General features: G+C 37.4%; 1 protein-coding gene across 28 annotated transcripts in view; it reads left to right on the plus strand.

Annotated features, from left to right (window-relative positions):
* Positions 1-21303, plus strand: part of PTPRK (protein tyrosine phosphatase receptor type K) — a 404892-nt gene that overhangs the window by 282217 nt on the left and 101372 nt on the right. For all 28 annotated transcript variants that reach the window (XM_087972104.1, XM_087972119.1, XM_087972125.1 and 25 more), the window contains exons 8-9: positions 8154-8456; positions 20341-20450. In XM_087972104.1, the coding sequence (XP_087828230.1) occupies positions 8154-8456; positions 20341-20450 (413 nt within the window). The remainder of the gene's footprint in view (positions 1-8153; positions 8457-20340; positions 20451-21303) is intronic.

Raw genomic sequence — 21303 nt, forward strand, 5'->3', positions numbered from 1 at the left:
TCTCAAAATTTAGGAGCAGGAGAATAAAAAGGGAGGGAAATGACTGTAGACCCTAAATATTTATGCTATTCTTTTTGTCAGCCTCCTTTGCCATTTCTATTAAATTTGTCTCATTGTTTTCAATTTCACAGAGACAAATGTGTGTTATTTACCAAGCAGAAAAGCCACTTCCTTTTTATTTCAAATAAATGGAACTGAAATTGTGTGTTGTGATCAACCTATGGGGTGTCTGTTGAAAAAAAACCAATAGCAAAGCACTTGTCATGCTTGAATGTCCTGGTTCTTATGTACTACTTTGAGAAATAGCCTTTTTGTCACACAGGCATGGTAACATATTCTGTTTTTCTTTGATTGACAGCGGGTAATGCATTTTATCATTAAAATTGGTTCCAAGGAAATGCGTGTTGCTCTCTGCTTTTCCTATTTAATGATGGGCCCTTTGTTTCGAAAACAGTCTCTGAACAAAAGGAGACCCAGATACCAGCCTGTCATGTCATCTATTCCTTATCAAGTGCTAAAGAAATAGAATTTCTTTTTAGCTGTTATCTTGAGCTTTTATTAAATCACTCAGTTGCTTTAAGTTGGCTTGTGGATCAACAAGTTTTGCGTCTTTCTTCTGTTTACTCTTTTAAAAATCTTTTTATTCGCCTGTCTATTAATAACCTTTGGACTTTTTAAAAAAAAGATATGATCATGGAAAACTAACTTTCGTTCAGTAGTTCACATAACATGTAATATAAGGGAAACTCAGAAACAGTCTGTGCAGCATAAAAACTTTTAAGTTCAAATTAATAAATGGAAAGATAGAAGATTGCACATAAACATGCAACTATCCTTTTCAGAAAAAAAATGAGCTTTTTATTTCTGTCATGGTGGGATTCACATTCTTTTATAGACTGATTAGTGGGATGCCATGCGACAGATTAAGAACCATTGATATGAAATAATAATTCTGTTTTCTCAGCCAATAAAGATTTGTCAGAAAGCATAACCATCATGCGCGCATCTATTATATGTATTTCTGTCATTTGGGAGAAACGGATTTTTCTCTTCTCTCAACTTCACAAGTATAATTAATTTGGGTTCTGTTATGAAGATATTAAATCAATTATCTGCTGGAAGCTGTTAGAAGGAATGCACATGATGGCTAAATTAAAAGGAAAACAAAAATGGGCACAGCACAACTCTCCCTATGTAGAAATTGATATGTAGGCAAACTGTATCCCATGGGCCATCAAAAGTGTGATTTCTTCAGATGCTTTGTGAGAAACAACTTAAGTTGTCAGGAGAGTATAACAAAAGTCTCCAATTCAGTTTTATTCTGCATGTCAATACATTATTAAATAGAAACTCATAACTTTCTGACTATTTTTTTTACCAGTTATACTTAGAATGTACTATACTTCTATGGTATGCTCACAGGCATAAGGGAATTACATTCTAGATTTAGAATTGTTTCAATGCTATTAATTTGTAAAAATCCAAATATAGGAATCATAAGCATTTATTCTTTCCCATAATTATAGCATTGGTCGCTTGCTTACAGTTTAAGGCAAGCTGGCATTATATTGTTATTTTTAAAAATCATTTATATACATATTTATTTTTATTGGAGACTGTCAGAATTGTATAAGGGAAGCTTGCATAATATTATGAAATTTTTCCTCTTTCTTCTTCCTGTACTGGTATATTAAAATGTAACTTTTGGAGAGGAGCCGTTTTGCCAGTGGGAGAAAATAACTTATTTAATTGTGTCTTCCAGGCAGAAACCATATTAGGGAAAAAAGTACATATACACAGACAATCTTGAGGCAGCTAAAATATTACAAATTTATGATGACTACCCTTGCATGGATTAGATCCCACTTGCAACTCAGTTTCTTTGACAAAGGACACTGCAGTCCACACCATCATAAATTTATTGGTTTTTAGGTATCATGTTGTTATTAGGTATCATGTTGTTATATAGGTATGTTTTTAGGTATCATGTTGTTATTTTGAAAATATTCCATCTTAAAAATTGCATATCTGTTGAATGCTAGTTCACTGAAAGCTATGCCTAGCTAAGTTTACTTCAAATTGAACTCTGGGAAAGAGATAGAGACGAAATGCAGTAATGTAAGAACTAAGTAAACCTGTTTTAACTATGCAAGGCAAAAGAGCATAGTGGCTCATGTGGTTAGGATACTGGGTTGGAAGTTAGCAAGCCCATGTTCGAGACCCAAGTGGTCCTGTGAGGCAGGGTTAGCTCCCATCTTTTCCTCCTGCTCCTGCCAGGGACATAAAGGAACCCCCAGGCGATGGTGATGTCACCAATTAATTTTTTTACCCTGGAAGCACCTCTGTGCTTTTAATATTAGTATGACTATGACTATTCAAGGCCAGTATACCTAGTTTCTGTTTGTATAGATTGTGCATCCTCTCTACATCAGACTTACTGGAAACAAGCTTAGATCTTCTTTTGAGCCCTTTGTTTATTTGGTTGCCCCACTCAAAAATGATGTAACTGTCTTAGGATCAGCAGGCACTTTTGTATGCTACACTGAATCATATTGGGTAGCACAAAAATCCTTGGTGATGTTGGCATTTTAAAATAAACTTACCTTTAATTTTGGAGTTTGGTGCATCTAAGGTTGTTGGCTAAACCTTTATCAGTTGGATGTGCCCTTGGGCAGGAAGAATTTTGACATGCAGAAGAGATGCAATAAATTACTGAATAATTAGGTAGTGCTATAGGCTTTTTCAAACATTAATGTCTCAGTGTATAGGAAGTTTGGAAAACATAGCAATGACTTAAGCATCTCCGCACAGAAGATAATATCTTAGCAAAGTATGTTTCCTTGAATTTAATTAGAATTTTTTGATTGGGGAGTGTGTGAAAAAGTAAGCTCTGAAAAGATGAGAATAATAAAAACAATGCTCTGATAACTTTGGAAAATTTAGCTTGCTTCTTAGCTGGTATTAAATTGTAAGAAGGCTCAGCCAATGGTCTATAGGGCAGAGAAGCCCTAAAGAGTAATATCTGGGATGGGTTCATTCTCCTCCTCTTTCAGATGAAATTATTCTTAATGAGATGCAATTAAGTTTTTTTTTTCAGATTTACTAAACAAAATAGCCACCTCTTCTCAAGAAACAGTTATTAGATTACTGTCCATTGAGGCTTTGTGGCTAGAGGTTTTGCAGTGCCCCAGTTTAAAGCAATTGGATCTGATCTCTCAGGACCCCATTATGGATGTTCTTCTGAGTAGAAAACAAAATTGCACATCAAAGCATCATTTTCAGAAGCAGTGGGACAGCTGGTAGAGTTTTGCCAATGCTAGAAAGAAATAGGGCTGACTTTAATTATCAGAAAATGGTTAGCCTTTGCTAATGATGAATTGATCAATACGAAACTGATTTGTCTGTCCTTTTTCCCCCATTTTACTAAAATTAGAAGGTGCTTTATGTCTTTGGCTACTATGTTTTTGCAGGGCGGTGGCAGCTTCCCATTTTGACACCCCACTCCCACAGCTTTTTTACCCCATTGCTTCCCAAAACTGCCCTTATTTTTAGAGTGAGACACCCTCAAACATTAAGCAACATTAAAATTACTTGTAAAAAACTTGCAGGACAGTGGGGGAGTCTCCATTTTGACACTCCACCCCTACTCACTTTCCATCCGGCACAGCCCTAATCATCGCCACCCCTCTCTGACAGCCTGCTAGCCCTCAGTGAGTTGTCCCTGCAATGAATTTGTGGTGTTGAGATGTCCTGCAAAAAGATGGCGGCAGCGAGCTGGCAGCGATGACTCAGCAGTGGCGAGAAGGCCTCCCCCTGCTGGCTGAGTTGAGCTAGTGCTGTCGAGTCATCATAGAGCCCCTCTGAAATGTGCTGCCTCCTTTCAGGGAAGCTGTGTGCTACTGACAACATTCTTGGGCCCACACTTCTCCTTCAGCTGCACACTTCATCTCACCCAGGGGGAATAGCACCCCAACTGAATTTATTGTCTTTTTATTCCACCCAGAGTTGCATTTTTTTTAACTGTGCAGCTACTCGAATCCATAAAGAAACTAAATAAATGTCTTGGGACTATCTCTTCTGAGATTTAATCAGGAAGAAACTTCTTATTTGGCTTTAGCAAGCTACTTTCTTTACTCTGAATGTGTGGGTGCTGCCAATCTGACAATTTCTTCATGGTCATTACACAATAATACCAAACAGACTGAAATTTTCTTGTCTCCTCCTATAATTGCTTGGTTGGCCAAATAGTCTACAGTGGGGTAAAGGGCAATAAACAATGACAGGCTCTTAAATAAGAACTATTTTCTATCTAAAGGAATTAAAATGTGCTTTTGTTGGGCTAATCTATGATTGATTACTACTTGATTAACATGATCAATTTGTAATTCTGCCTCAGTTTCTATTTCATTAAATAGCACTTGCTGAAAAAAGTTTTTTTAAAAAAGCCAGGTATAGAATATAGGGTTCTGTAAGGACAAAAAATGAAATATATCCTAGGATACAAGGATATTAATACTAATATCAGTTAATTAATACCAATATCTTAGTATTAATGAAGAGAAGCATATTTTAAAAGTTAAAATTACAGAAGGCATAAAGGTGTGCATAATAGAGTCAGGTATATATTTTGGTGAAAGTTATCCTGCTACCAAGAACAAATTATTCCCATATAATTAACATCTTTCTCAGTTATTATTTGCACACTTGCTTAACTGTCAAAAACACTTGCCAAACATACCTGGGGAAGATACCTTTCTGCTATATGTGTCATTGTATTGCTAAGTTCTTGCAATCATCCATGCAAATAAGCAGGTTGAGTATGCTTGAGGTTCACTTAGGTCACAAGTTATAGAAAAAGTCTCTTTTACATTGTTTAAATTATGGCTTTGCTAAAGTATGGAGACTGCACACACTTTAACCCAGCTGGGGATTCAATTTAGAGAAGGGGAGAATAAATCAGGTAATACCTCCATGAGAAACCTTTAACCCTAGGATAGGAAAGGCCCTTTTTAGGCGCAGATTTTCTTTGAGAATTACAGTGGTAAAAAAGGCATATGCTATTTTTTTTGTCCTACTGGTTAGTAATTAGGTATTTTTTTAATGCCTGGAAGTGGTTAAAAAGAAAATGATGACCTATGCAAAGATAAATAAATACATTTCATCTACTCCTCACAGGTTGCTAATTTTACAATCAGTATCCTATCCCAAACTTCAAGGCATTAAGGTTTATCTTATTTTAACCTGTATTCCATTTTTGGAACACTTAAGCAATAGCAATAGCACTTTGACTTATATATTGCTTCATAATGCTTTACAGCCCTCTCTAAGTGGTTTACAGAGTCAGCGTATTGCCCCCAACAATCTCGGTCCTCATTTCACTGATCTTGGAAGGATGGAAGGCTGAGTCCATCTTGAGCCAGACAGAGTATTAGCCTGCAATACTGTATTCTAACCACTGTGCTACCACAACTTTTTCATTAAGGCATCACTTGGGAGCTATTTTGGTCATGGTGGATGGATGATAGATAGATAGATAGATAGATAGATAGATAGATAGATAGATAGATAGATAGATAGATAGATAGATAGATAGATAGATAGATAGATAGACAGACAGACAGACAGACAGACAGACAGACAGACAGACAGACAAATAGATGATGGATGGATCTCTTCATAAAGTAAATCAGTGATAGCCCAAATCATCATTAATTCAACTCAAAAGACTGCTTGAACAGGAAAGATGTAAAGAACATGTTATGACTCTGAGCTGAGATCCTTTCAACTGATGCTCAGATCTGTTGTTTGTTAAATTCTCTGAGTTTGAAGGATTTGATGAAAACAAGATTATTATTGCTGAAGGATTCATCACCGTTCTCATTTATTATACTGTCTTTTAACCAGAGAATTAAAAGCTAGCAGGGATGGGGAAAAATACTCACAATGGAAGATAATAATTGAGAGTAGGGGGGGGGGAATCCAAATACAGTATAACTTTTGAATTGTGAAAAATACATTCATCCAGCAATCTCTCTGTTGAATCAAGAAATAGAAGCTTGTATTAGCTTGTATGCTTGAACAGATTTAACAGAGCCCCCGCTTGAATCACTGTTTGCTTAGTTGAGATTTTTAATTTGTTTAATTAGTATTTTAAAAGCCTGGGAAAATCTGTGAATGAATATATGTTTGTGTGTTTATGCATTTTCAAGGACTCATACACAACGAATATCCAAATTATGTCTGAATCTGTCATCCTGAGTCTGAGATTAGTTCCAAGAAATCATAATTTTACTAGTGTAAATAAATGTAGTGGAGTATAGACTTTTAAATGTGGCTCCAGCTTGTATACACGTGGTCATGACTCTCATTTTGCAGTCATTTTAATTAAGTCAGACTATAAAGTTAGTCTTGCATGGGGGATAAACACACTGGGGAGATGATGAAAGATTGATGGCTGCCCAGGCAGTAAAACAAGTAACTCTGGTGTTTTCTAACAAAATTGAGATCTATGTACATACAATTGGTCAAGCTTGAGCGATAGTGCATATTTTACCAGTTTAGATATCTTGTTAGTTTATTTGGGGAATCAAGGAAGGGGTCTGGTGTTAGCTATTTCAACATGATTTTCCATTTTAGTTTTTCAGCTTTTTGCTGTGCCTGAATAGCAAGGGTGCCCAAGTCATAAATTTTAATTAATATCTGTATCATTTTGGTTACTGCTAGCTTAGTAGAGCAATTAGTGTAATTAGTAAACAGCATAGCTTGGTGGCATGATAAATCACAGTTAGGAGCACATTGTCTCTTCACCAGGATGATGTATTATCCAATTTGCTCAAATTTTAATGTGTGCCTGAGGAAATCACAAAATAAAAAAAGAAGCATTCCAACAGCTGGTGGTAATCTTTGGTGGCTCTTGGTCAGTCTTCTGTCAGTCTTCCCAAATATTCTTAATTAGTCAAAAATGTCTGCTAATTAAACATTTCATTTTTAACACTTGTGGATGTTATGAATAACTTATACAGAAGGGACAGGAAGAGAATGAAATTTTTGTGATGAGGAAAATTTAAGTTTGCACAACCGCCCTCTTGTAGGCCCCTGCTTACCAGTAGGAGGCATGTAGATCAGATTTCAGTATGTGATACAATAACTGCAAAATAAAATGTTCCATGGAAATTATTGTGTGTTTGAATAAAAAAGCACTACCATCTATTATAGTAGATTTGATAAATACTGTATTCATTAGGTTTATCATCCTCACCACCTCATCCTGTTAGTGAGGACCTCAGGGGTTGCGGAAGACTCAAGCACTTTGGTGAATAGTGGCCACAGGTGTGGAACTAAATCAAGTGTCTATCACTGTACTGGCTGCATGGCTTAGCGGCAATACTGTCAGTCTCCCTTGTCTTCCTTCCAGGACTTGGGACTGCAACAGACAGTGCACCGATTCCTGGACTGGGAGGCCTTGCTCACAGTCATCAATGCTTTAGTCACTTCCTGTTTGGATTACAGCAATGCAGTCTGCATGCAGCTGCCCTTGAAGAGCATCCAGAAACTGCATCTGTTTTAGAATATAGCAGTTTTGGGTGTCCCATGGACCATCTGAGGAATACCACTGCTGTATAAGCTTCTCTGGCTTCCAGTTGCTTTTTACCTTTTTTCAAGGTGATTTACCGCCTTTAAAGCCCTATGTTGCAGAGAGTCAGGTTATTTGACACTTCCTAAGAGTATCTGCCCATATCTCTAGGTTAGATAATGTGGGTGCATTCCGGGTACCCTTCATTAAATTAAGACCTTGAAGGTGCAACTTGTTGGTAGCCACTCCAGTCTTTTGAAACAGCCTCTCACTAGAAATCAGAGGGATCCCTACACTTTTAGCTTTCTGGAGAGCTAGCTCTTTCCCCAAGCATTGGGTTAGGGTAGGGAGGTTGAACTGTAAGGATTTTTGATCTGGTGCCTAGAGAGAAGACTAGGTTTTTAATTACGTTCTATGGATTGTTGTGAGCCTCCTAGAGTGATTGAATGAGATAGGGAGAGATAAATGAGATAACTTCTATAAACAAACAAAAATATTCGACATTTCATTTTATGCAAACATTCTCTGGCCTAATATTTTGTGTGCTGTTAATGTGATAATGTTACATTCTGTATTTTAGAGCCTATGAGAACACCCAAGACTTTGAAAATTGCTGAAATCCAGGCACGTCGTATTGCTGTGGATTGGGAATCCCTAGGTTACAACATCACTCGCTGCCATACGTTCAATGTTACCATCTGCTACCATTACTTCCGTGGCCATAATGAAAGCAAGGCTGACTGCTTGGACATGGATCCCAAAGCACCGCAGCATGTTGTGAATCACCTGCCTCCTTACACAAATGTGAGCCTCAAAATGATTTTGACAAACCCCGAAGGACGGAAAGAGAGCGAGGAGACCATTATTCAGACAGATGAAGATGGTATGTTCAGCTTTATTCCCCCTTAGCATGGTTGATTACTGTGATGTATGTCTCTCCCACCTCTAGTTTTTCATATTTCAAATACTTTATGGATGTTTAAAAATGTCATTTGAGGACAATATTTACTGTATGTAAATATTGTAATGTAAATATCTTGAATCTAGTTTTTTTTAAATCCTTTCTTTTGAAGTGATGTAGTCATAAAGCTCAAAATCACATGACCATACCATACCTACAGTTATTGTTGTTAAGTAAATTTGCAGTTGTTAACACAATGTCACATGACTGTAGCTTGTAAATTCCTGTCCTTTTCTGATTGACTTTGCTTGTTGGAAACTGGCAATGAAGGTTGCAAATGATGATCATATCCCAGCGCAATACTGGGACCATGATAGCAATAGCACTTATAATGCTTTATAGTGCTTTACAGCCCCCACAACCAGTTTACAGAGTCAGCATATTACCCCCAACAATTTGGGTCCTCATTTTACCCACCTCAGAAGGATGGAAGGCTGAGTCAACCTTGAGCCTGGTGGGATTTGAACTATCAAATTGCAGGCAGCTTGCTGCAGCAGAAGTAGCTTGCAGTATTGCACTCTTAACCACTGTGCCACCAAGGCACATCAATGATAATTGCATGTGGGTTGCTAAGCATCCAAATCACACTCACATGACCTCAGGGAAGCTGTGAAACCAGAACTTCAAGGAGCAGTTGTGAGTCTCCTCATTCTGCTTTGTTGTAATTTTGAATGGTCACTGAATGAGAGATTGCTAAGTGACGTTACCTGAATGTACTTTTATGCTGCTCTACTCTCTCAGTAATTACAATTGCATATACTGAGATTGCTGACTTGAAATAATCTTCATTTAATTCTGCTTACAATATAGCTTTATTTATCACACGAGGAAAAATAAAGGATGTTCTAAATATTTACAAAGCTCATTAGTGATTATCTTTATGAATCTTATTTCAAGCAAATTAAAACAAAATTAAACATTCCTAATTAGATGGAAATGATAATATATGAAAGTAGCTTAATTTCATGTAGTTGAGTTTGTAACTAACTACATATGCACATTGCAAATATGCATATTAAAACTGTTGTACACAGATTTCTACATTATATACCTATTTGAAACCCAATTGGGATATCTTATTAACATCAGCAGAGAAGTACAGTAGAAATGCTTTCTTGGAATAAATTCCAGAAACTTGGAACATCAAGGGATTTCAACTAAAGTTAATGTAGTGCCCAGAGAGACAAATCTGGATTTGAAAAGTTAAAAACCAGAAATAAACAGTAAAATGCATTTATAATGATTTATAACAACAATGTCTTATTCGGTAAATCATTGATATTCAACTTTGGTATTCAGAAGCCCAAACTACCTAGAAATGTTAACATAACGGGGAAAAAAGGCAAGCACCTCTAAAATATAGTTTGTCTGACTGGAAACTTATACAATTATTGATATCCCCCCCACCCCCAATGGTTTGATATGGTATGAAGTTAAGTCAGAGGAGTAGAGAATATGGATAGATGAGAGCATATATAATTTGTAAAACTGGGTTGAAATTAGAAGGTTTTAAAATAACCTTTATATGTATTTCAGTGTTCATGATCCATACAGTATAAGGCTCTGTGAAGAAACAACCACATTTTATGAGATTAAAGCAAGTTACACAGTGGTGGGATTCAAAAACTTTTGCTAACGGTTCTGTGGACGTAGCTTGGTAGGCATGGCAGGGGCAGGACACTGCAAAATCCCCACTCCTGGGGGAAGGTTACTGCAAAATCCCATTCCCTCCCCATCCAACTAACCTGCTTTCGAGGTCCGTTCTCCTGTGCAGGGCAACAAAAGAAGACCCAGCTGATCAGCTGGGACTTGGAAGGCAGAGAATAGATGGGGGCGGGGCCAGTCAGAGGTGGTATTTGCCGGTTCTCCAAACTACTCAAAATTTCCACTACCAGTTCTCCAGAATTGGTCAGAACCTGCTGAGTACCACCTCTGAAGCTACACAACATCATAAATACTGCAAGTAGTAATTATTGACTGATAGCTAAGTGCTACATTCTGTATCAATGCAACAACATACTTATAATTATCAATTATTTGGGGGAAAAGAACCAAAGTGTCTCAGTGACTCATGTTCTCTTTAAGACTTTCTCTGGTCTTCTGGTTGGCCACTGTGAAAACAAGTTACTAGAGTTAAATTGTTCTGATCTAAACCAGCAGGGCTTTTATTCTTAACTGGAATGTCGTACTTCAATAAAAAAAATCCAAATACAGTGGTTTTATATTAATATTAAAGTACCATAAAAGAATTTCATAATCCCCAGAAAGCACTATTTCACTTTTATTAGCTGAAAATGAGTGACAGTCATTCAACTGGGACAAAGTAGACAGTTGTTCTGAGATAAGCTACTGAAATATACTCGGAAACATACTGCCACTTGGGTCAGTTTCAGTTTATTCCACATGTGTCATCATATATAACAGGGATTCCCAACCATTCAAAACCAGGCCACTCAAGTGGTGCGTGAGCATGTGCACATGAAGCTCTACTCGCATGAGCAGCGGTTGTGTGCATTCACACAAATGGAGCTGTGTTGAGCAGTGGTGGGATTCAAATTTTTTTACTACCAGTTCTGTGGGCGTGGTTTGGTGGGCATGACAGGGAAAAGATACTGTAAAATCTCCAGTCAGAGGCGGTATTTGCCAGTTCTCTGAACTACTCAAAATTTCCGCTACCGGTTCTCCAGAACTAGTTAGAACCTGCTGAATACCACCTCTGGTGCTGAGGCATGTGCATACGCCAGCCACTCACATAGATCTATCCCCACTCCCCTTCCCACATTGGAAAGATTGGGGAGCACACATATGTAGCGTTTTTTAAATCACTGAGTTTCATAGATGAAATAACATGCTAATCATTTCCCAGATCCCAAATTGATCAAAACAAATAATCAGTAGCAAAGGGAAATGATGATCATTGCATCATTCTAATTGATTCCCCTGTTCTTTTCTATATCAAGGGTCCTCAAACTTGGCAAGTTTAAGACTTGTGGACTTCAACTCCCAGAATTCCTGAGTTAACATGACTGGAGGAGGAATTCTGGGAGTTGAAGCCCACAAGTCTTAAAGCTGACAAATTTGAAGACCCCTGTTCTACATATATGATTGAACTTTCAGTTACTTTCTCAGCCAGAGCAAACAGAACATTATTGAGAAATAGAACTAAAACATGTACTCTTTCCTTGATTGTAGATTCTGGGTTTGTGTCTGGGTGAGTGAGGGATGACCGAAGATTTGAACTTAATGCATGACTAAAGGGCAATCAAATGTGTCCTTTCCAAAACATCCATGAGCAAAGATTGGTTTTTTAAAAAAATCAAAAGCAAGAACTAAACAATGCAAAACAGAAACAGTTACTTCAAAACTATGAACCATTCATTTCGTTCATGAGATGAATTGCAGATATGGTTCAAGTCCATGGATTGTTGATACCTGAGAAGTTTGACAATGGACATACTTGTTTGTGAACTCTTGTTTATGTATGTATGTATGTATGTATGTATGTATGTATGTATGTATGTATATATATGTATGCATGTATGTAAACATGAATGCATCTGACATTCATCTCCTGGTTGTTCATAGCATTTATCCTGCTTATATAGGGCCCACTTATTTCACATTGCGTTCACCTAGTTGTCACAGTAAAACTATGAATGCATGATGCAATGAAGGGCTTTGTTTTTCAGCCAGCTTGTCACAGAGTCTGACAGTGATTAAGGCTGAGAGAGAGTGACTGGCCCAAAGACCCACAGTTGGCTTCTGTGCCTAAGGGAAGGCCAGAAATGGCTCTCTGTGCACCTAATCCAACAGTTTAACCATTATACCTTACTAGCTCTCACTTAATCTCCTGAGTACATGATCAAAATGTCTTTAAAGTTATGTTCTGTATTCTTCCAATTTCTTTTCTCTTAATGTACTTTGTAGCTGGAGGCTATTTTACATTTACCTATCCATATCTATTATTTATACCTCACAGTTTATAGTAAACAAAGGTGTATCTAGCCTGTACTGTTGTGCTGTTTTCCATCCTAATTTTCACTAGCAAAATATTGGAATGTCAAAAGGTAGAATATGAGCCAGCTGCAAATTCTTTTTCCTCATACCCATGTAAAGAAATGGAGAAAAATGGGAAAATACGTAAATGATCTGCACTAAGCATTGCCAACTCCTGCTTAAAAACCTCTGATTTATGAACTGTACCTACAAATTGTGTAATACAAATGTGGAACTCCAGATATATATTTGCACACTGGGTTTTCAAATGCTTTTCTGACAGTCTCATACTTTCATCTAACATACTTATGTGAATAATTTGCTGTAATCAAACCCAGATATATAAAATAATGATGATAATAATAATATTCAATAGAGCAGATAGAGAACTGAGGCATCATCATCACAGAAGATGCATGAACACAGTTCAAGATCTGATGGAGACAAAACAAGACTACATAATTTGCAGATCTTTCTCTTTTATTCAGTTTTATAAAGGCAGGAATAAGCAGTTTGGCTATAAGCCAAGCCTCTTTCAGAGGAGTCAAGTTTCATTTTTCACTAGCTTTATTGTTTGTTTGCATTTTTTCCTGGCCATTTTCCTGCCTCCCAGCACATATCCTGGTGTAGCCTAGCCTAAACCAATGTGACTGGAGAATTCTGGGATTTGGAGTCCACATGTCTTAAAGTTGCCAAACTTATTTATAAATAAATAAACCAAAAGAACCAAAAACAAGCTTTCCTTATTTCTACACCTGCATTCTCAAAAGCATTCAAAGTAACAATATGAGGTGTGCCTTAAATCTATGTTCAACATATATGCATCCCCAACTGTCCCCATTTCCTCATTCTACTCCTATTTATTGCTCTAGGTTTAATGAAGAGCCTACTTGAGTAATTGGCATTATGCTCCCTACTCTCAAAGTAAAGAGATGATAAGTCACTGGGCAGTTATTCTCAAGCAAACCTTTGATTTTCCTATTTTCCATCACCTTCAACATAGCCAAATTCTGGGATCCTTTCTTTGGCTGTACCTTTTTTACTTCAGCACTTCAGCTCTTCAGTTCTTTCAAAAGTTGTGCTATCAGATACTTCTGGGTGTTAAAGAGGAAAATTCCCCATGATCCAATGTACAACTACAGGTAGTCCTCAACTTACAACAACAGTTGAGCCCAACATTTATTTTGTTAAGTGAGACATTTGTTGAGTGAGTTTTGCCCCATTTTACGACCTTTCTTGCCACAGTTGTTAAGTGAATCACTGCAGTCGATAAGTTAGTATCCTGGTTGTTAAGTGAATCTGGCTTCCCCACCAAATTTGCTTGTGCGAAGGTTGCAAAAGGTGATCACATGACCTGGGGACACAGCAACGGTCAAAAATTTGAACCAGTTGCCAAGCATCTGAATTTTGATCACATGCCCATGGGGATGCTGCACAGATTGTAATACCAAGTAGCACTTAGACGTATATGCCACTTCACAGTGCTTTACAGCCCTCTCTAAGCTGTTTACAGAGTCAGCATATTGCCCCCAACAATCTGGGTCCTCATTTTACAAATCTCGGAAGGATGGAAGGCTGAGTCAACCTTGAGTGTGGTGAGATCTGAACTGCCAAATTTCAGGCAGCCAGCAGTCAGCAGAAGTAGCCTGCATTCTAACCACTGCACCCCTACGGCTTATCTATAACAGTGATAAACGATCATAAATCACATTTTTCAGGCCAGTGTAATTTTGAACGATCACTAAATGAACTGTTGTAAGTTGAGGACTACCTGCACCTGTAGAGACCACACAATCCACTTGAGCCAAATTTATCTAAACATCACTGGAACCAGAATTCAAGGCTTTGCTCATTTAAAGGTGGTGTAAAGAACCTTTATATAGTTGTGTAATAAATGGTGACCAGTAATGATGTTATATACCAGTCATCTTATTTCTGATAATATGGGTTAGATTTTCTGTTTATAATCAAAGTATACAATTAATAGCAATAACTGTAGCACTTAGACTTATATGCTACTTTGTAGTGCTTTGTAGCCCTTTTTAAGCGGTTTACAGAGTCAGCATATTGCCCCCAACAATTTGGGTCCTCATTTTACCCACCTCAGAAGGATGGAAGGCTGAGTCAACCTTGAGCCTGATGAGATTTGAACTGCCAAATTGTAGGCAGCAAGCAGTCGGTAGAAGTACCCAGCAGTACTGCACTCTAACCACTGCACCACACCATGGCTAATAAACCAGAAGTTGGCACAAGTCAATTTTTGTGATTAGTAACTTCCTAGTTCCAACATCCTAGTTCCAACTTTAAGGTAACTTGTAAGCCAACATCTGCAAGGGCCTGTATAAGCCATTAAAGAGGCTTATTTGAGTTCAGGGGCCTTGGTAGTTTGATGTTCTTGGTTCAGGATTTTGTTTTACATCTTGAAGCATATCTATTACCCCCAGCTCTAAAAACCTGGCTTTGGTCCCAGGCCTGGAGCTGATGTATTGATTTACTATTGCATTTCTGAGGTTCCTGTTTGGTTTGGTTTGTGTATTTATAAGATCATTTTAATCTGGGCTGTCTGCGTGGTTTTATGTTTTCTCTTTTTATGGCTTTTTGGTTTTTTTTTTAATAACCACCCAGAGTTCATTGCAATTGGGCAGCTATAATAAATTCAAATAAAAAAGTCCTTCTTAGTGTCAATTATTCAGTCTGTTTTAGATGTTACAGCCAATCTTACTCTAGGTAGCAGTCTACTATACACAGTCTATGGTCAGCAGCTAGTAGAATTGTCCACTTTGTTTTAACATGATAGCACATACAGCTTCCAACCAGCTCCTCTGTTACTTATACTTTTTGTCTTAGAATTTTCTCCAATCTTAACATGTCACTGGAAGTTTTAGTTTCCTCCCTTGATGCCAGCTCCATATCTGCTCCTTTGACTATTAATGTGTTGTTCTATGAATAGCTAAATTATTTTCTCTTTCTAGCTCCTTATCAGCAAAGCAGAAAGCTATTAGAAATTGTTTGGCTGTTTTGTCTCTTCCAACACTCACTCCTGAATCTGCACAGGTATACAGAGCCATGACTAGTCAGCAACAGATAGTTAACAGATAACAGATAACCAGAGTTGGAAGGGACCTTGTAGGTCATCTAGTCCAACCCCCCACCCAAGCAGGAGACCCTACACCATTTCTGACAAATGGTAGTCCAATCTCTCCTTAAAAGTCTCAAGTGATGGCGCTTCAACAACTTCCGAGGGCAAGTTGTTCCATTGGTTGATTGTTCTCACTGTCAGAAAGTTTCTCCTTATTTCCAAGTTAAATCTCTCCTTGTTCAGTTTCCATCCATTATTCCTTGTCTGGTCTACAGGCACTTTAGAAGTCGAGGACTACCTGTATTGTGTGTTTAAATATTGGAAGACCGCTATCATGTCTCCCCTGGTCCTTCTCTTTACTAGACTAGCCAAGCCCAGTTCCTGCAACCGTTCATTGTATGTTTTAGCCTCCAGTCCCCTAATCATCCTGGTTGCTCTTCTCTGTACTTTTTCTAGAGTGTCAACATCTTTTTTATAATGTGGTGAACAAAACTGGATGCAGTACTCTAGGTGTGGTCTTACTAAGGCTTTATAGAGTGGTATTAGTACTTCCCTTGATCTTGATTGTGTTCACTTAGGATTGCATTAGCTTTTTTGTCTGCTGCTGCACACTGCTGGCTCATATTTAGCTGGTTGTCTACTAAGACTCCAAGATCTCTCTCACAGTTACTGCTATTGAGCCTGGTTTCATGCAGTCTATATGTGTACTTTTGGTTTTTCTTGCCTAAATGTAGGACTTTACTTTTCTATACATTGAATTTCATTTTGTTAGATACGGCCCAGTGTTCTAGTCTGTCAGGCGGGGTGACAGCTGGTTTATCACATTCAGTATTCGTATGATTTGGAAGAAAGGGCAAAGGCCTCTTAAGACTTATTAATTTGATAAATAAAGAAAATTTAGTGGAGAAGTAAAAAGCTGGTCAAGAGCCATGATGGTTAATCTACTTTTATTAATAATTCCAATTGAAAATGGCAAAAATATTCAGTTAACACCTGGGCAACATTGGCAAACAATGGTACTAATAATGCTGTAACATTTTTAAGGCATAAAAAATAATGGGGAAATTTAATTGGGTTAATACTGCATTTGGTTGCCCTGAATGCAGTGATTAGAACAGAAGAGTGAGGTAAACAATGGTTTCTCTTTCTCTTTTTCAATGATGAGATTTCCCCTTCTTTCCTTATGTCTAGTACTTCCTTCTCTTTACAGGTAGTTCTCTTTTAGTGACCACAGTTGGGACCAGCAAGTTGGTCATTAAGCAAAGTGATTGCTAAGTGAATTGCGAGTCTGCTTACGATCCTACTTCAGTTTTCTTTTGCTTTACAAACCTGAGAAGGTTGTAAATGCAAGGAGAGGTTGTGAAGTTATTTTTTCGTCACTGCTGTGACTACAAATGGCCCCTAAACAAAGTAATTGCTAAACAAAGATTACGAGTATGTTCTTCTCTCTTCTTACCTAGTTGCCTGATGGTGAAGGAAGAAGCCCTTGTTAGAGCTATGCACTGATCATGATTAGCATTATTTGATTTTAAAACCTATGGAACCAGGCTCAGGATCACAGTTCATCCTCTACTGATTTAAGCCTAGATCTCAGTGTAATCTGCAGGCTTACACTTTAGTGACCTTTAGCAACCTTAGCAAATTTATAATGGCATTGAAAAAAGTGACATAGAATAGAACAGAACAGAATAGAATAGAATTCTTTATTGGCCAAGTGTGATTGTACACACAAGGAATTTGTCTTGGTGCAAATGCTCTCAGTGTACATAAAAGAAAAGATACATTCGTCAAGGATCATAAGGTACAACTCTTAGTGATAGTCGTAGGGTACAATAAGCAATCAAATCATACTAGGAAACAATCAATATAAATCGTAAGGATACAAGAAAAAAAGTTACAGTCATACAGTAACAAGTGGGAGGGGATGAGTGATAAGGAGTGATGAGAAGATTAACAGTAATAGCAGTGCAGACTTTGTAAATAGCTGGATGGTATTGAAGAAATTATTTGTTTAGCAGAGTGATGGCTTTCGGGGGGGAAAAGTGTCCTTGTGTCTAGTTGTTTTGGTGGGCAGTGCTCTATAGCGTTGTTTTGAGGACAGGAGTTGAAACAGTTTATGTCTGGGATGTGAGGGGTTTGTAAATATTTTCACAGCCCTCTTTTTGACTCGTGTAGTATACAGGTCCTTGATTGAAGGCAGGTTGGTAGTAATTGTTTTTTCTGCAGTCCTAATTATCCTCTGAAGTCTGTGTCTGTCCTGTTGGGTTGCAGAACCAAACCAGACAGTTATAGAGGTGCAGATGATAAACTCAATAATGTCTCTGTAGAACTGTATCAGCAGCTCCTTGGGCAGTTTATGACTGTTTTTCATACTTATGATCGTTGTATCATCGTCATGATCATGTGTTCTGGGGCCATGTGATCTCCTTTTGTGACCTTCTGACAAGCAAAGTCAATGAGGAAGCCAGATTCTCTTCAACTGTGTTACTAACTTAACAACTGCAGTGCTTCACTTAACAACTGTGGCAAGAAAGTTTGTAAAAAGGGTCAAACCTCACTTAACAGTTTTATTTTGCAACAGAAATTTGGGGGTTCAATTGTCGGTAAGTCATGGGCTAGCTTTAATGGGATTTTTCAAGTTATAGCTTTTTGTTAATGCAGTGCAACTATTTTGTTAATAAGTGCATCAACAAGGCAATGGAACCAAAGATGTGAATGGGTGTGGAAATGGATCTCAAATGTTAATTCGTATGATAATCTGTTTTTGGTTAACGGCTGTATTCTAGTTTCATTCTCACCACACAATGGTGATTCCCAATTCTTTGATTTTACACCCAATCCCAAAACCCTGAATGTGCTTTGGTGGCTGAATTTGCCACAAACATTCCAGCTCTGCAAATAACATAACTATATTAATTTACTGGATATATTGCAGTGCAGTTATTGATCAAAAGAAATCTATCACTTGGGCCAAAATATATGCCTTGAAACCCAAGGTTCCTTCGAATTGTAGTTAAGAGAAACAAATGGGGTTCCAATAATAATAAGAATAAGAGGAAGAGGAAGAGGAAGAGGAAGAAGAAGAAGACTTGAAGGAAATCAGCAAGAGCCATAGTACAGCCCGGAAGGACTGTCAAGGCACATCAGCTATGAACTGCTGTGATATTTTTGTCAGCTTTGTGAGGCAATGAACAGCAGTCTGAAATAGACTTATGGACAAATGTATTTCACAAAAGATGAGAGTTCAAAATTTCATCTGTGTACCTATGATAGCTTTACATTGTGAATTTATTTTTAATTTATCAAATTACATTGGGTGCCTAAGGGGCAACTTATTTATACTTTCACACAATCTGAAATTAATCTGACACCAGTAAAGGACTTCCTGCCATTTCTTACTGCTGCAGGCATATTGCGTAATATATTCTGTTATCCACTAACTTATTATTATTATTATTTTACTTTTATGAAATTGCTACATGTTTTGAAAACCTGTAGGAAATGTTACATGTGAATTTGTGTGCCTTAGATTAAAGCACAAGAAAAAATAATTTAAAAAGCTGTCTGAATCACAGATGTGGGTTTTTAAATAAAAGCAAATTGTTGCCCACCTCAATATTTTTGAATGTACAGTTCTTCTGAGATTATCTATTGATAATCGCAAAGAGCTGTGGGTTGTTTAATAGATGTCCTATAGAATTGAAATACAGAATAATTTAAAATTTATTTATTTTCTTGGCTGTTACCTCAGTAACACCATCTCATACATATACAAATATATTTAATTATATCTATCTATCTATCTATCTATCTATCTATCTATCTATCTATCTATATGATATTCAGCTTTATATGGTATTCACACTTCCTCACTAGTCCAACACATGAAAGCAACAGGTCATAGCATCGACTTCAATGGCACCAAAACCCTAGCCACTATAGAAAACCCCAGCCACAGAATTATCAGAGAAGCCATAGAGATTGAAAAAAGACCTGAAAGCATGAATAGAAGAGATGATTCCACCAGACTGTCAATTATTTGGAAGCCTGCACTCACAAACAAAAAAGATCTCCACATCACAAGCCAGGCAAACACCTGGGCACAAACAGATCCCCCCTGATACCTCCAGCTCAAACACACCCCAACCAGGCACCCAGATGAAACCTAGCTTCCTAATAAATGATAGCCGTCCATTTACTCGGAGCCAAGCTGCACTAAAAGCCTCCAATACAGGAACACAATGTTGCCAGCCAATCAAGATACAAAAAGAGCCAAAAAACAGACAGAAGATATTAGAAACACCAATCAAGCAGAACACAGCAAATTCCAAGACCAATAAACACATACCAAGACTCCCAACCAATCAGGATGAAGAAAAAAATATTCTGGCACAGCAGTAGGCTAGCCCCAAATTTAAAACTGAAACGGCTGTGAAAGTCTGACTCACAGACGAACACAATACAGAAGCCTGATGATGGCAGATGAGATTCTGCCGAAACGTTGCTACAACTTTAAAACACAACTATAATGACGTGGGAAAATACCTGAACAGAGCTGAATACCATATATATAAGTACCCGTGAAAACTTAAGAAAACACACACACACACACACACACACACACACACACACACACATATATTCAGCAGCCACAGGTTAGTTAAACTAGGGGTATACAGAATATAAATAAACAAATTATAATATTGTATATTATTAATGTTATTTTTGCAGTGCCTGGTCCCGTACCTACAAAATCATTAAAAGGAACTCCCTTTGAAGATAAGATCTTCTTAAATTGGAAAGAACCAATGGACCCAAATGGTATCATCACCCAATATGAGGTAGTAATAACATTTTATTTATTTATTTTCATTTATCGTATTTCTACCCTCCCATCTCACCTAGATGGCTCTTAGCATTTACAACAAACATAATATAAAACATAAATAAGAACAAAGTTAAAATTAAAAGGAGTTAAAAGAATTGAAATTTTTGCTTAATTGGGCAAAAAATACATGGGTTTATTTTTGAAAAAACAAAAGAAAAATAAACCACAGATGGCATTTTTATCTAGATTCTGGATTTAGGTTATGAGATCCCCAAGGTTTTTTTTCTTTTTTTGCTATCATCAGGCTCTTAATAGATCAATAGATCATCTGCTTAATCAGAATGCATTATTATATTGTATATATTGGTTTGAAATATATCCCTGATCAAAAGCACTCTAAATATTCTGAATGGATCCCAGGACATCAGAAAAACAATGTAAAATTGTAGAAATGAAAAAAAGGTGGGGTGGGCTATGGTAGCCTCTTCTTTTCAGTCTATTTCTGGTAAGTGAGCTGTTACTTCATAGGGTCCCTGGCTGCTTTGTGGAGTTTCTCTCACTGCCCACTGATCAACCTATAGCTGAGCAACATACAACAGAAATCATTTCCATGCTGTTAAAATTTTTTTTTTTAAACAACAACAACAGCAGCATTTTGGCGCATCTCTACTTATAAAGGCACGTGGGCAGTCTTTCCTATTCAAAAAAACCTATTTATTAAATTTATATGCTACCCATCTCATTGTCAAGTGACACAACTTATGTTACATTGGGGCATAAAGGATGGAAGAAAATTGTGTTACGATGTATTCTTGCCTCTAAATGAATGTATTAAACTATATGAAAGTATCAGGGCCACAAATATT

Source organism: Notechis scutatus, chromosome 1, assembly GCF_049901735.1.
Source record: "Notechis scutatus isolate UNSWTSFEM ecotype Mainland chromosome 1, rNotScu1.2, whole genome shotgun sequence".
Taxonomy (NCBI): Eukaryota; Metazoa; Chordata; class Lepidosauria; order Squamata; family Elapidae; genus Notechis; species Notechis scutatus.